General features: G+C 43.0%; 1 protein-coding gene across 4 annotated transcripts in view; it reads right to left on the bottom strand.

The window, feature by feature from the left end:
- ELMOD1 (ELMO domain containing 1) overlaps positions 1–14945 on the bottom strand; it is a 67667-nt gene that overhangs the window by 30550 nt on the left and 22172 nt on the right. For 2 of the 4 annotated variants that reach the window (XM_084841634.1, XM_084841633.1), the window contains one exon: positions 10373–10464. In XM_084841634.1, coding sequence (XP_084697760.1) covers positions 10373–10389 — 17 coding nt within the window. In that variant the 5' untranslated portion in view covers positions 10390–10464. Of the gene's footprint in view, positions 1–558; positions 611–8645; positions 8879–10372; positions 10465–14945 lie in introns of all 4 variants that reach the window. The other 2 variants (XM_084841636.1, XM_084841635.1) reach the window with 2 other exon arrangements.

Raw genomic sequence — 14945 nt, 5'->3', positions numbered from 1 at the left:
GTCTTCCCTGATGAGGAACATATATTCACTTAATTGAATGCATGCTGCTCAATCCTTAAAGCACATGATTCATGGCGAAAACAGAAGGTCCTTCATAATGACCAAGTTCTTTAGGCTAGGGCTAATAGATCACATTCATCAACACAGAACTGATTTGCTTGCAGCTGATAAGCACACCTGGGTTTTTTAAGCTCAGTGTTACTGGCTTGTAAATGAAGAACCTGGGTTCAAAGAATTGATATGTTGCACTCGCTGTTCCTCAGTAAACTGTGTTCACTGTTAGATTTGGCTGTAGTCCTAAGCGCACTTACTAGGAAGTAAGTCACACTCAACTTAAAAGGTCTTACTTCCAAGCAAAAATAGATAGGATCAGGCTATTTGACTTATCCAAAGTGCAGATGTAACTCAAAGTGGAGCCAGTAAGAAAGATCAAATAAAACTACAGCACCAAAAGGCTACTACAGACCACATACAACTTATAGTGAAGACTATAAGTAAGAAAGCACTACATTTTAGTTAGATATCTATAACTACACAGAATATTCATTTGGTGGGTACCTTTAAATGATACACTACTCCTCCATCTTAAACTTATGACATTGGAGATCTTCTTTAGGAACAAGAATGGAAAGTACAGTTAAGTCTTTTCAATGATTGCTTTTAAAAACAAAAATAAAAATACATTCTTGCTTGTAGAAATCCTGCAATGAAAGCACACTATTTATGAAATGGATTAGGTTTTTAACTTTAAGATGCTCTGACTTTCCTAATTCTGCTACGGTCACAATGCCTATCTTTTTTTAAAATTACCATCTTAACATAACACAAGCATTTTCAGAAAGGGGACTCACAGACCTGACACAGATGTAAGAACGGCACTCTGAACAATTGTCAAGCATTTGGGAGCAAGCCATCACTCACTCGACTTTCCTCCCTCCCCCTCCCACACAAATTCCCCTAACTATAGTTAAGCATTAAAACCAGCATTAATCTGTTCTTTGCTACACTTGTAAGCAAGCCCTGCTTAAACAGAGAACCTGGTTAGCATGTAGCCTCAGCACCAATGGAAAACTTAACTGTAAAGAAGGCCTGGGACAGAGAAGAATTTGTGCTGGAGAGGAGTAGGATAACACAATGTCCCATTCTGATTTTTTTTTACTGGGGTTAAGATATAATACCCCATTATGTCAGCACTGGTCTACAGTCACATACCAATTTAAGGAGAGTGGAAACAGCCGCAGCAGTGACAAAACAATGCTATGTTGAAAGGAATTCTTATGGAGGCTTTCTTTCTTTCCCCCTCCCTCAATATTTAGTGTCCACATCTTACACCGTATGTGGAGACCTAACTCTGTGGTATCTTGGGAGGCTTTTTGGCCCTGTCTAATGGCCCATTTTCACAACTGCCTCGCAGTGAGATATCTGCTCCTTGAACCAATGGAGAGCTACTGCTACCCTGAGCAGCTGTGGTTGTGAGATTTCTGAGCACCTTCACCTTTAAACACACCCCAACAACTGTGACTGTTTGCAGGGACAGTGGTGGAAAAAAAATCACCTTATTTTACTATGCAGCCACTCACACCACAGCAGGCTTCCACTCATCAAGTACTTAAGTATATAAGGTGAAGATGTTCCCCATAGCTTGAATCCTCTCACAGACACTGGCTGTAGTTAGCAAATGCATTAATGTACAAAAATATTACGATCCCATGGTCTTGGAGCAGGGGTGGACAACCTTGCTGGTTCCAGGAGCCATTTCCTTCCCCCACCCCCGGAAGCCACTGGGGCATGCATTCTTCCCTGTTATAATGGCCACAGGCCTGTAACCAAGTCACCAGTAGTTTTAGAGGGGCCTAGAGATCCATCATGCTTTCTGCTTTGGTGCAATTCTCTTGCTAGTGGGCCTCTTGGATGGTAAGATAAGTCAAAGGTCGATATCACCACCTCAGCACGTTCCATGCTAACGAGCTCTGAATCTTATCAGGGCCTGGGAAGCGCCCGAGAAGTGAGGCTATGTTTACAGGTGTCTGTGCTGGGAAAGTACTAATTGTTTCCCTTCTGACGGGGGAAAGTTGCAGATGAACGCTAATTAACACTTCCTGCTGTCATGCTGCCTCACTACTGACATGTATGGTATAAAACCCATTGTACCCCTTGGCTCTGGGTTCAGAGAAGCTGTCTGATCCAACCATTGGGTACGCCTGTGTGCTGTAAGTACTCAATAAAGGATCCTTGTAAGCAAACCTGGATCTGGCTTATCATTATCTCGGCACCGCCAAACCTTAGCAGCCCAAGGCTGGGGCACTTGTCACCAGTGATTTTGCTGCCAAAATATGGTAGTGTAGTGTCACCAAAAAGGGGCTATTTTCCTTTAACATTTAGATTTCCTTTAAATTTTTGCTGCTGTTACGCCACTGATTTCCCCCCCAACCTGCCTGCTTTTTACTGCTGCAGCAGCAACGCAGCAGGGGCCACAATAAAGGCCGGGGTGTGTGTGTTGCCCACCTCTGTCTTAGTGTGAAACTGTCATGACATTGACACATGTCCCACTGTTCCAAAGTGATCTGAGCTTAGTTCTTAAAGCTTTAAGATCCCCAAGGAACAGCCAACTATTTGCATGTACAAATGTCTGTGTGCCGCTGAAGCTGTTGTTCATACGAAACAATCCATAGTAGGTGGTGTATGCAGCGGCATTCACGTTTCAAAGCCTCTCCTCCCATACATACTGATCCACGTCCAATAATCTACTGCAGTTCTGCTGGTTGCTCTGCTGTTCACTCAGGTGAGGTCACTAGGGGGGTGAGGCCCTCCTGGTTTTGGCACCCATTCTTACGAATGACCTTCCCCAGAAGTACAGTTCTTCCTCCTTATTTTCTGATGCATTTGTCAGGATAAGGTAGGCATTGTTCTGGTGATGCTTTGTTGCTAGTTTTATCATTTTGCTTTTATAGAGTTGCCCTTCATCATGATTTAAACCAGATCCAGTCCATCTGCATCACCAGCTTCCTGCATCACCAGCTCGCTTGGATTCAGTGCACAGCAAGGAAATGCAGGGAGAGCAGGGAGGATGAGAGAATATTGCTTGGAACACCTCCACCCTTGGTTTTGGCCACATCCATCTTTGGCATGTGGGGCCCAGAGGGTTGCACAGAAATGAATGCAGCCCTCAGCTCGAAAAAGGTTCCTCACTCCTGATTTGAACATTTATTTTATTGTTTTCTATTTCATATTTTCATTATTGTTATGTATCTGGTGGTGGTGGTGGTACTGTGGGTTAGTTACTGTTTTTGAACCTTGGTGGCTCCTGTAGAGTTGGGAGTAGCAACAGTAGGTGGAGCTTCTGCTACGTTCTTCACTTCTGTGTGTGCTGAACAAAGAATAGTTGTGTTTGAGGCCTGCTGATTCTTGTAGTAATTCCTACTACCTATACAGAGAGCTTCAGCTATTGGGCAGTATAGAAATGAAAAAAATAAAATAAAATATATATATATATATATATATATATAGTTGCCTTGAATGTTTCAGGCTGTAAAGGTGATCAAAAATACTGTAGAAGCATGGTCATTTGCTAAAACGTATGCTTGAAGGAACAAAAAACGATCTATGGATCATATTGGAATTTGCACCTTCATAAAGCGTCAAAAGGAAAGCAGGACATCTGCTCACCAGTTAGCTGGTCTCCCATATCTCACCTCAGATGGTGCTGTTAGAATATAAATGATGAGAGAATGACTCCCAATATACCTAGACACAACTCTTTCCCTCACCCATAACAGAGTTCTAGGAATACCTAGCTTTAGGCTTAAGTACGAAGTGACAGACAACATGATCATTTTGACTGCTAAAGATTGGTGTAATATTGTTTTCTGAACCATTCACATTCGTTATGACACTCCGATTCATTTATGCTTCAGTTAGTAAGTAGGAACTTCCCTGTATAGATAAACCTGTTATAAATTCAGAGTAAACTGTAAGATCTAAGGAATAAGTGAATCAGATAAGATCTAAGGGCTCTTATGCGGTTTGTAAGGTTGTTAAGAAAGGGGTCAGCTGAAATTTGTACTTAGTATCATTGCAATGAGGACATGGCCACCCCCTCTGATTTCCTTGACATTGTACTAAGTAGTAGACAGATTCTCTGATGAAGACATGGCTGACTTTTCTGCTTATCTATCTGTTTAGATAACGAGAAGCACCATAGCAACCAGCGTCCATATCAGAGTGAAGTCGTTCAAAAACATTACATACTCTGTGGCTCATCCTCATGCTTCAGCTGCCTCAGTGATTTCTTTCTCTAGATCCGAGAAGAATATATATTGCGAGCTACTACAGAGACTTCCTGGCACTTGGTAACACAGGTCTGGTCAGTAACACAGGTTCTCAAAAATGAAACCATCAATGGTTGCAGCAGATTCCAAGCAGGGAAGATACTAATTGGTAGCACTCTGAAATAATGCAAGATAACAAAAACCACAGGCTGACTCTCAGAGCGCAACAATACCCTCATCTGTGACACAATCAATTCCCACAATCTTTCCGCCTAAAAAAAATCATGTTGAAAGACAGCAAGAATTGACTGTAAATGGGTTTACATGAGTGTTGTTTAATACGTGGCAGGCAGGCAGGCAGGCAGGCATACAAGCCCACATACCTGCATATACAGAATTCCAGTATTTGGCAAACGTTCCAAATGACCTTTGTGAAAGCAAAGAAATGCATAAAATGCCCCAAGCTTGGATACACTATGAGCTGAGGTAAACCTGCCTAGAAACAGAGGCTTAACCAGCAGCTCTTTCTAAGGATTAGAACTCAAAGGATAAGAAACCCAACAAACTGACTGGTTGGCCTCTCAGCCTATCCTGCTGTACAGGGTTCCCATCTCATTTTTTATCCTTACCTCATATTACTCTGTCCTAAGATCTTTGGAAGAGATGGGATAAAAATGTTTACAAAGCTAGCATCCTACCCAGGACTTTATGGTCCACTCAACTGCCAGGCAGACATAGGGTATTGTAATGGAGCAGAGAATCCTGGGAAATCAAAGGCATGATTGACACAGAATAGGTCTGAGAACCAGGAGTTGTAATATGGGATTGAGGAGAAATATGGTTTGGGACCACAGTGAGGGGCAAAAGGTTAAAGCCCCTATCTCTCACAAAAATGGTAACAATCCAGATGGGTTCTCCTGATGCTTACTTCTGAGTAAGAAAAGAATGCTGGCATAGATGCATGCTACTTATTTAAGTTAACATGCAGTTTGGGCCTTGTTTTAAGCTGCTTCTTGCTTTGCTGTGGTGTGGTGATTGTGTTTGTGGGTTTTTATTTTATCTCTTGAACATTTTGTTTAATGCTAATATTGGAACATTCTGAGGCAAACCATCATCCTTCCCTTAAGGACAAGAAAAACCCAATTTAAACAGAATGGGAAAAAACGGTGGTTGTGTGAACTAGGCCTGCAACTGTAAGCCGTACAGAGTTCTGTATTACCACTCCACAGAAAGAGATTTCTTAGAAAGAAACTGTTTCTGAATACTGTCTAAGAATTTTAAATGAATGGTTTTGGTTCAACGTTGTGCACGCACACACATACACACACTGCAAATTATCTCAATCTGTTCTCCCTTTGAAAGCTTCACTGATAAAATTCTCAGTTTTGTCATGGTTGCCTGCTCCATGAATCCTAGAACACTACTCCATGTTTCCAACTGTCATCCCCATTTTATAAATACAGGCCCTGTTACACATGGAGCTTCATCTGGCTTTACAAAAACTAATGATGATGCTATCTTAATTTTATTATGGATGTTATTTATGTTTTTAATTGCAAGCCACTCTGGAAGTCTCTGAAGAGTATGATAGAAATATTGTAATAAAGAAATATATAGGCCCAGTGACACTCACAAAAAATTTCCATTGATGTCAGCAGAGCTCACTCTTCTATAATTGTGCGTTGGATTGCTTCCAGTGTTTATCCTTAGCTTGACTTCCTATCACACTGCAAAGTGTGATCTACCTGTTTCTATGTTATCACTTCGTATTAACCCTCAGTCCATCCCCGCCCCCCAACCTCACTCTGTCTCTAGGCCTTCGGTTCGTCCTGAGAGCCTTCTAAATAAATCAACAGGTAGAACAGCTCTGTTTTAGGGCTGATGCAGTTTAGCAGCCGACAGCACCATGGAGAGCGCCTTGAAGACTCCGCAGAGATCCACCTCGGCAGTTTCCGAAGCAACAGTAGGAAGAGAGCCTGTGATTCCTTTAATCCTTCAAAGAGGAGGAAAGCCTTTGCTTTTAGAGATACTTCAGCATGCTCAACTGACACAGCAGCTCCATACACCTTCAGAATGGAAACTGCTCATGATTAAAACATGCATTGCATGGAACATGCTCCATGTTGAGCATTCTGTCACTCTAAGTATCCAGTAACGCATTTGCACCCTCAGCGGGTGTAAAATACAAAAAAATCTATGTTCTCATAACATTGTGCCATCAGCAGCAAGAATCCTGTTATCATAACATGGGGGGGGGGGAGAAGCCCCATTAATACAATTATAGGATATAGTTTAATATTGCACGTATTTCCTTGCAAGTACAAGGTCCATTCATGTTACAGGCTCTCTACACAGTTCCATAATATACAGACAGGGCATGGACTGGAGCAGACTGCTCTAAGCACTCTAGAACAAAAAAAAATGGTTTCACCTCTCTCGCTCTGGAAAGGAGTGCAGGACAGGCAGTGGGTTCAAGAAGGGATATGATGGATAACTGAAATGGAAACAACTCATATTGGAACTGCTTGCTCTGTACAGTACACTTTATATCAGGGGTCAGTGCAGACGGTAAATCGGGATCTATTGGTGATCTGCAGCAGATTGGCCAGTGTTTCTGACTCCCAACTGTGTAACAGTAGCAACCCCAGGATTACTTTTGCCACCTAGATTAGGCTGAAATGCAAAAAGCTTGGGGTAACCAGGAGTGAACTGTTGCTTGAAAGTACTGTACGCTCAGAGCCAAACTACACGCTAAGCTAATTGTGCAGCATGAAACTGAGGCTAGTCTCTTTTTCTTTACTCTAGTGTAAGCACGCACAGCCACAATTCGGATCAGGACCATTGCACTCCAGGAGGGGAGGGTTAAACTCCCCCCCACAAATGGTATCTCCCCCAAATTCCCCCTCCTTTTTTGATCCCCTCCCCCAAAGGAGGCAATTTCAGTGGGGGAAATGGTACGTACGCAAGTGTGTGTGTGTCAGTGTCATTAACCCTCCCCTCCCAGAATACAGCAGTTCTAATTTGAATCAGGGAAACACACGCTTACACTAGAGTTTTAAAAAAGCAATGCCTCAGTTACATGCTACGCAATTAGCATAAAGTGTAGCTTGGTTCTCAGTTCAGATCTGGTAATGAAAATAAATTCCTGCACTCAGAATATTCAGGGGCACCCTGTCTTAATGTTAAGTGCAGTTGCATCTTGCTGTGGTTGGTGGATTGTGGGATTCTAGTAAAAAAAACAACAAAGTAGATCTGAAAGCCTGAAGTCTACTTAATGTAACTGGGATCTTTTCTCCAGTACATCAAAGATTCCTGTACCACCATATAAACGAACAGGCCAGAGCCCACTTTGCCACATGCGTAACCCCCGAGGATGGCCCACTGAAGTGACTACCCAATGTATCTGATGAAGCGGACTCCTGCTTGTGAATGCTTATGCTATAATACACGTGCTAGTCTAATGGCTACAACTACTTCTACTGCATGTGTGTGTGCACGCGCACGCGCTGAAACGTCTTTTTGTGTGCGATTAACTTACTAACTATGAATATGAACTTGAGCACACTCTGGGAGAGAGTGGAGGACAGGGAAGCCTGGCATGCTATGGTCCATGGGGTCATGAAGAGTAGGTCATGACTTAACGACTGAACAACAACAACTTACTAACTATGGCCACTCTGGAATTCAACCTAATAATAATAATATTGTTTCTCAAGATATACAAGTTGGTACATGCCTTCATGAGAGTCAGCCTGGGAACTCCTCAGTTTCATATTTAAGATTCCGGATAACTGCTTACTAACCAACCTAGGGTGCAATTCTATGTTTAGACAGAAAAAACTCCCAGAATCCCCTATTCATGCTGGAAATTGTAGGGCCTTTTCTGTCTAAACATGCATAGGATTGCACCCCTATTGTTTTAAATTAGCTTCTAACAATACTGATGTTAGCAACAACAAAATCAGCCTCATCAAATCCAAAATTGTGTACATAACACTATCAAATGCACATACACAAAATATAGAAAGGCTAGTGCAGAATGATCCTATGCATGTCAGTTCCCATGATTCTGCAGAACTTACTCTCAAGTAAAGGTACATTCCTCAAATCAGTAAACTTGCATATTTCTCATATACCTCATTAAAAAAAGTTAGAGAACTTGAAACATCAATGTCCTTTTTCAGTCATTTAATACAATTTCACTTGAGGTACCCATTAGCAAGTCTTGCCTTACTTCTAAATTCATTGTGTGGGATGATTGAGGAACATAACCAAGAAGCAAATTTCAGCCTACTATCAGATCTGAAGTGTAATTCTTGCAGAACAAAAGCCTTCAAGCCCAACATGGAGGGGTCTACAAATGTTGATTTGACTTACTAGCCAGCCATCTTTATGGTCACCACCACCTTCCCTGTCTCCCCGAGCCCCCAAAGTCTCTTGGGACTTGCAGGGATCAGGAACAAGGCAGGGTCTGCTCTCACTTCTGCTGCAACTTGGAGAAGAAACAGCAAATCTCTTCTCAGCTGCTTGGAAAAGACTTCTGTTACTTCTTATCTCCTTCAAACCGCAATGAAAACGAGGACTCTAGAGCAGGGGTCCCAACATGGAGCCTGTGGGCAACCACAAAGCTTTATTTAAAAACAAAAACAAACCATTTACGTTTGTGGATTTGGATATACCCATAGCAATGAATACAAATGAAATACCTATATATACAACTTTCTAGCAATTATATATAGCCTTGCTCTTTCTCTCCACCCAATCCCTTTCCATGCTATTTCTCTCCCTTCCCCGTCCCTAGCCTTCTTTTGCTCTCTTCCTAGCCTTGCTCTTTCTCTCCCACTCACCTCTTTTATTGTGCTGTTTCTTTCGACTCCCAGCTTCTAGCCTCGCTATTTCTCTCCTCTACCTCTTTACCTCACTGTTTATCTCCCGTGCCTAGCCTTGCTCTTTCTCATCCCTCTAGCCCTTTGCCAAGCCATTTCCCCTCTCTCCCAGCCTTTGGCCTTGCTATTTCTTTCCCCACAGCTCTTTTTGACTAGTCAGCCCCCCATGGCAGCCATTATGAGACTAGCTACATCCTCTATGGGAGCCATTTTGTAGTGGTGCCCACAGCAGTTTCTCAAATTCCCAAATGTGCTCACGGGTCCAAAAAGGTTGGGGACCCCTGCTTTAGGGAGGAGGGTATCAGTACATCTGGGGGTCCAGAAGTACTACTGGGCCAGTGACACTTGCTGGTGAATGGATGTGTTCGAACCTGTCAATCCGTTCCAATCAAAATTTTCCAGAGTCACCTCTCTTTTAGGTCTCCCCACGCCATTTTCAGTAATCCTTTCAGAGGAGGGGACAGGAACACATCCATTCCTCAGCTCCCTTGACAGCATTGTTTAACCTTGTTTATAGCTTCTCTCTAATTTCTAGAGCAATCCTAGGCAATCAGTGATCATATAGTGAACATGATGTCATAATGCTATACAGATTTGGCGGCATGTCAGCATCACTGATGCTGCACAAAGCAAATTCAGAATGAGACCAACGCTTCCTGGGCTGTTCACATAGTGGATGTGATGTTGTCTTTGAGAGCAAACAAAACCTATTCAGAATATTGATTCCTCAATAGGTGAAATTTCTCATCACATTTAACAGCAGTCTCTGGAAAAAAATTATACTCCAGTCACCTCTCCCCTTTTAGTTCAATCTTAAACTCAGCATTGTGGGACTCTTAGCTTCTATTCCCAGTTTTCAGGTTTCTAGTCCTTAATGTTATGAAGTTGATCATGAAAGTGAACAAGCAATACTTATTGAAATTACAGAAGGCAATGAAGGGAAGTGCTAGGTAGGATTTTCACTGGTCAGGAACCTCACTGCTTCACTCACTACACAGAAGTATGATTGTGCAAGAGAGGAAAACCCCCCAGCCAAAACGTTTAGCTTACATCAGTTTTGACCAATCACATAACCCAGCTATTTTTGCTGCAAAAATATTATCTTTCTGCAATTTTTTTAACAGCATTTACGCAGCCCTGATTATAACTCATTTTAATGATTAGCTCTATTAGACAGAATAAGATGGGCATTGTATAAGCAAAGTATAGGAAAGTTACCTCAGAAAGTGCTTCATTATGGTGGTTTTGCTCTTCAGTTTCAGCAACTCTCCTCAGCTGATCACAAGCAAATTGCTTCACCAGAACTTATGCTGTGAAAGCAAGTCAAACACATTTGGTAAAAGAGAAGTAAAAGAGCCCAGGTATAAATGGGGGATCTTTTCAAGTGTCCTCACATTAAAAATGAACATCAGAAGGGAAAGATGCATTTCGGCACTCAAGGTAATGATGCACACAACATTTGCAGAGCAGCAGGGATGGCCTAGAAGCAACCTCCCCGCATTAGACCTGAATGAACTTTTTTCTCTTTCAGGGCAAGCTCTGACGAAACCCATTTTTAAAAAATATTTCAGTCTGAATGGGGGGAAAACTGGCTATGCATGGTGCCAATTGACTAGCTCTTGTGTGACATCACCACACAAATCCCTGAGCAATTCTGCATCTATTTTTTAAATATTTACCATTTTTAAAAATAAAGGGCAAACATATAAATGTGCACTGCTTCAAAGAAATAGGCAGCCACCTTTAGCATGACAAAGGGAGGGCAAGACGCTTACTTGCTGCTGCAACTGAATCAATCTGTTGAAAATTGTATCTGTTTAAATGTTAATTGTGTTCTGAACTGATGATTTTGTTTTTGCACATCAGCCTTTCCCAACCTGGTGCCCTCCAGATGTGTTGGACTACAACACCCATCATTCCCAGCAGGGCTGATTTGATTTAAATCAAATTGATTTAAATCGTTCCTCTGAATGACTCGGTTTTGATGATTTAAATCACATTTTACATCACTAGAGAGGAAGATTCTATTTAATCATCATTCTTTAGCAGAAGTACATTATTGTTTAATATAACCTTAACATGTATTCAGACATGTAGGCTTAATTAGAACGTAGGTACACAGTAGAGGATACTCAGGTGTCAGAACTGCATGAATATGTTCTGTGCACTTCTGGTTTCACTTTCTATTTCTCTCCCCTATCCCTTGCATTTATATCCAGACTCCGCTTCCTCCTCGTTCAGATCTACTCCATCTCCCCAAAGCATCTATTCCTTGACCCTCTCTATCTTTAGAGAGAGGCAAGGCCTAGAGGGGGGGGGGGCAGAAGAGCGTTAGCACATCTGTACACCACCTGCAGTGCAGAATTGAACTGAACAGGTTATCTCCCATCTCATTAAACTGCTAACATATTCACAGAACATAATCAGAAGTTGCATAATTACTATTCATGATGATATCTTTGACCTAGGCTTCATTTTTACTAATTGTTTTAAAAAGATTTCAAAATCTGATTTAAATCAAAAATGCCATTTTTAAAAAATCACTGACTTTTATCAACCCTCATTCCCAGCCAGCACAGCCAAGGGTCGGGAATTACGGGAATTGCAATCCGATATATCTGGGGGGCATCAGGTCAGGGAAGGCTGATGTACTTTATCTGTCTCAGGAATTTTTGCAGTTCAGAGGAAGGATATAAATGATGGTGCTGATGATCCTGTTTCCCGCCTCCCAGCTGAGCAGAGCAGAGCAGAGCAAGCTGCTCCAGCTGGTCCAGGGACTACAGAAGCAGGCAAGCTCCCAGAGAGCGAGCGAACAGGGGGAGCAAACAGGAGTTGGCCAGGGGAGTTCGGCAGGGGAGGTCAAGGGGGAGGCCCCTAACATTTTTTTTTATTTTTTTTTTTACTAACTTTTTTTCATTTATTTGTCTTGTAACACACACTTCCACCCCAGTGGGACTCTGCTTTTAACCTCTACTGAGTAGAGGAGCAGACACAGGCTAGTCTACTAGTCTAGAACAATCACAAAGCTAGACACAAAAAGGGAAAAGAGGCTATGGAAGGACAAGACTCTCCAGTGGTGGTGACCTGCAAGGTGTGTGCAATGTTTGTTTTCTTGCCTGAGAACAACATGGCCTACACCTGCAACAAGTGCAAGTTGATCACGCTGCTGGAGGAAAAAGTAAGTGGACTGGAGCGGCGACTGTCAACCCTCCGGGGAATAAGAGAACACAAAGAGTTCTTGGACAGAATGGGGGAACTACAGCAGCAAAGGGCAGACCAGAAGCTTGAAGAGCAACAGCAAGATGAGGCAGTGGGAAATGCTGAGGTGAAGAAAAATGGAGTAGAGGATACTCCTTGGAAAACGGTGACAGTTAGGAGAAGAAGAACTAGACGTCATTCTGCACCAGTGGAAGCGGTGGAGCTGTGGAACCGATTCCAGGTACTTGCAGATGAGACTGGAGGACAGCCTGCAGAGGAAGAATCACAGGGGAACCTGCATGAGAGTGAGCAAGAGGCTAAAGGTCAGTCAAACAGAGGCGATGAAACCCAGGCCTACAAGAAGAAGAAGAGAAGAGTGGTAGTAGTGGGAGACTCCTTGCTGCGTGGGATCGAGACCCAAGTATGTCGCGAAGACCCGTGGACTCACCAGGTATGTTGTCTCCCGGGAGGACAGATTAGAGACGTGACTGAAAGGTTGCCAGCACTCATAAAGCCCACTGACAGGTATCCCTTTCTTCTCATCCATGTGGGAACAAATGATACCGCCAAGTGGAGCTACGAAGAGATCACGTCAGACTTTGAAGCTTTGGGAAGGAAACTTAAGAACTTTGGGGCCCAGATAGTTTTCTCATCCATCCTTCCAGTAGTTAGAAGAGGGATAGAAAGGGAACGAAAAATACTCCGGGTGAATGACTGGCTACGAAGGTGGTGCCGACGAGAGAGATTTGGATTCTGGGACCACGGGCTATACTTCCTGGAAGATGGGCTGTTGGCTAGGGATGGGTTGCACCTCACAAAGGCTGGGAAGAATGTGTTTGGCCACAGCATGAAGAACTTCATCAGGAGGGCTTTAAACTGAATCCTACGGGGAAGGGAGATGTAATGTTGGGGGTAACAATGGACGTAGGCGCATGCACTGCAATGGAGAGAACAGCTCTGATAGCGCCCAATAATAGTCTTCAGACACATGTAGGAAGAAAGCCAGACTATGAAGCACATGGTCTTCGATGTCTATATACTAATGCCCAGAGTATGGGAAACAAACAGAACGAACTTGAACTCTTAATACAGGAGGGAAATTATGACTTGATAGGTATATAGGTTCTTCATTTAATAAACTCAGAACAATGATCAGTAAGGTCCCATGGCAAGCAATGCTAGCGAGAAAAGGAGTCCAAGATGGGTGGGAACTTTTAAAAAAGGAAATTCTCAAGGCACAATCACAAACAATTCCAACAAGAAGAAAAGGTGGAAGACAACAGAAGAAGCCAATGTGGCTTCACAAAAAGCTTAGGGATGACCTGAAAACAAAAAAGGACACATATAGGAAGTGGAAAGAAGGCCAAGTAACAAAGGAAGAGTACAGGCAGGTAGCACAGAATTGCAGGGATGGCGTCAGGAAGGCTAAAGCGGAGAACGAGGTGAGGTTAGCGAGGGATGCTAAAAACAACAAAAAGGCTTTCTTCAGCTACGTGCATAGTAAAAGGCAGAGGAAAGAAATGGTTGTTCAGCTATTAAATAAGGATGGCAAAATGATAACAGAGGACAAAGAAAAGGCAGAGGTGCTCAATTCCTACTTTGGCTCAGTCTTCTCCCAAAAGAGGGTCTATGACCCCCCTGGCAAAGGCGAAGTACAGGCTGAAGGGGCAGGATTGCAGCTTGAGATCGACAGGCATATGGTCAAGGAACACCTAATGACTTTGAATGAGTTCAAATCTCCAGGGCCAGATGAACTGCATCCTAGAGTCATAAAGGAACTGGCAGAAGAACTCTCAGAACCACTGTCTATTCTCTTTGAGAAATCATGGAGGACCGGGGAAGTGCCAGATGACTGGAGGAGGGCTAACGTTGTCCCTATCTTCAAAAAGGGTAAAAAGGAGGAACCTGGGAACTACAGACCAGTCAGTCTGACATCAATCCCTGGGAAAATTCTGGAGCAGATCATAAAGCAATCCATCTGGAAGCACCTTGACAACAATGCCGTGATTACTCGAAGCCAACATGGATTTGTCAAAAACAAGTCCTGCCAGACAAATCTGATCTCATTTTTTGATCAAGTCACCTCCCTTGTAGACCGTGGGAATGCTGTAGACATCATATACCTCGACTTCAGCAAAGCTTTCGACTAAGTGCCCCATGATATCCTGATGAGCAAACTAGCTCGAAGTGGGCTAGATGAAACAACGATCCGGTGGATCCACAGTTGGCTACAGAATTGGACTCAAAGAGTGCTTATCAATGGGACCTTCTCAAGCTGGGGAGAGGTAACGAGTGGGGTACCGCAGGGCTCAGTCCTGGGCCCAGTGCTCTTCAATATTTTTATTAATGACTTGGAGGAGGAGGTGCAGGGAATGCTGATCAAATTTGCAGATGACACAAAATTGGGAGGGATAGCTAATACTTTGGAAGACAGAAACAAAATTCAAAGTGATCTGGATAGACTGGAGCGCTGGGCAGAAAACAACAGAATGGCATTTAATAGGGACAAATGCCAAGTTCTGCACCTAGGAAGAAGAAACCAAATGCACAGTTACAAGATGGGGGATACGTGGCTCAACCATACTACGAGCGA

Source organism: Heloderma suspectum, chromosome 3, assembly GCF_057233095.1.
Source record: "Heloderma suspectum isolate Gila_16-S chromosome 3, 16-S_ref, whole genome shotgun sequence".
In the NCBI taxonomy this organism is placed as follows: Eukaryota; Metazoa; Chordata; class Lepidosauria; order Squamata; family Helodermatidae; genus Heloderma; species Heloderma suspectum.
This window is presented reverse-complemented; position numbering and strand designations above follow the sequence as displayed.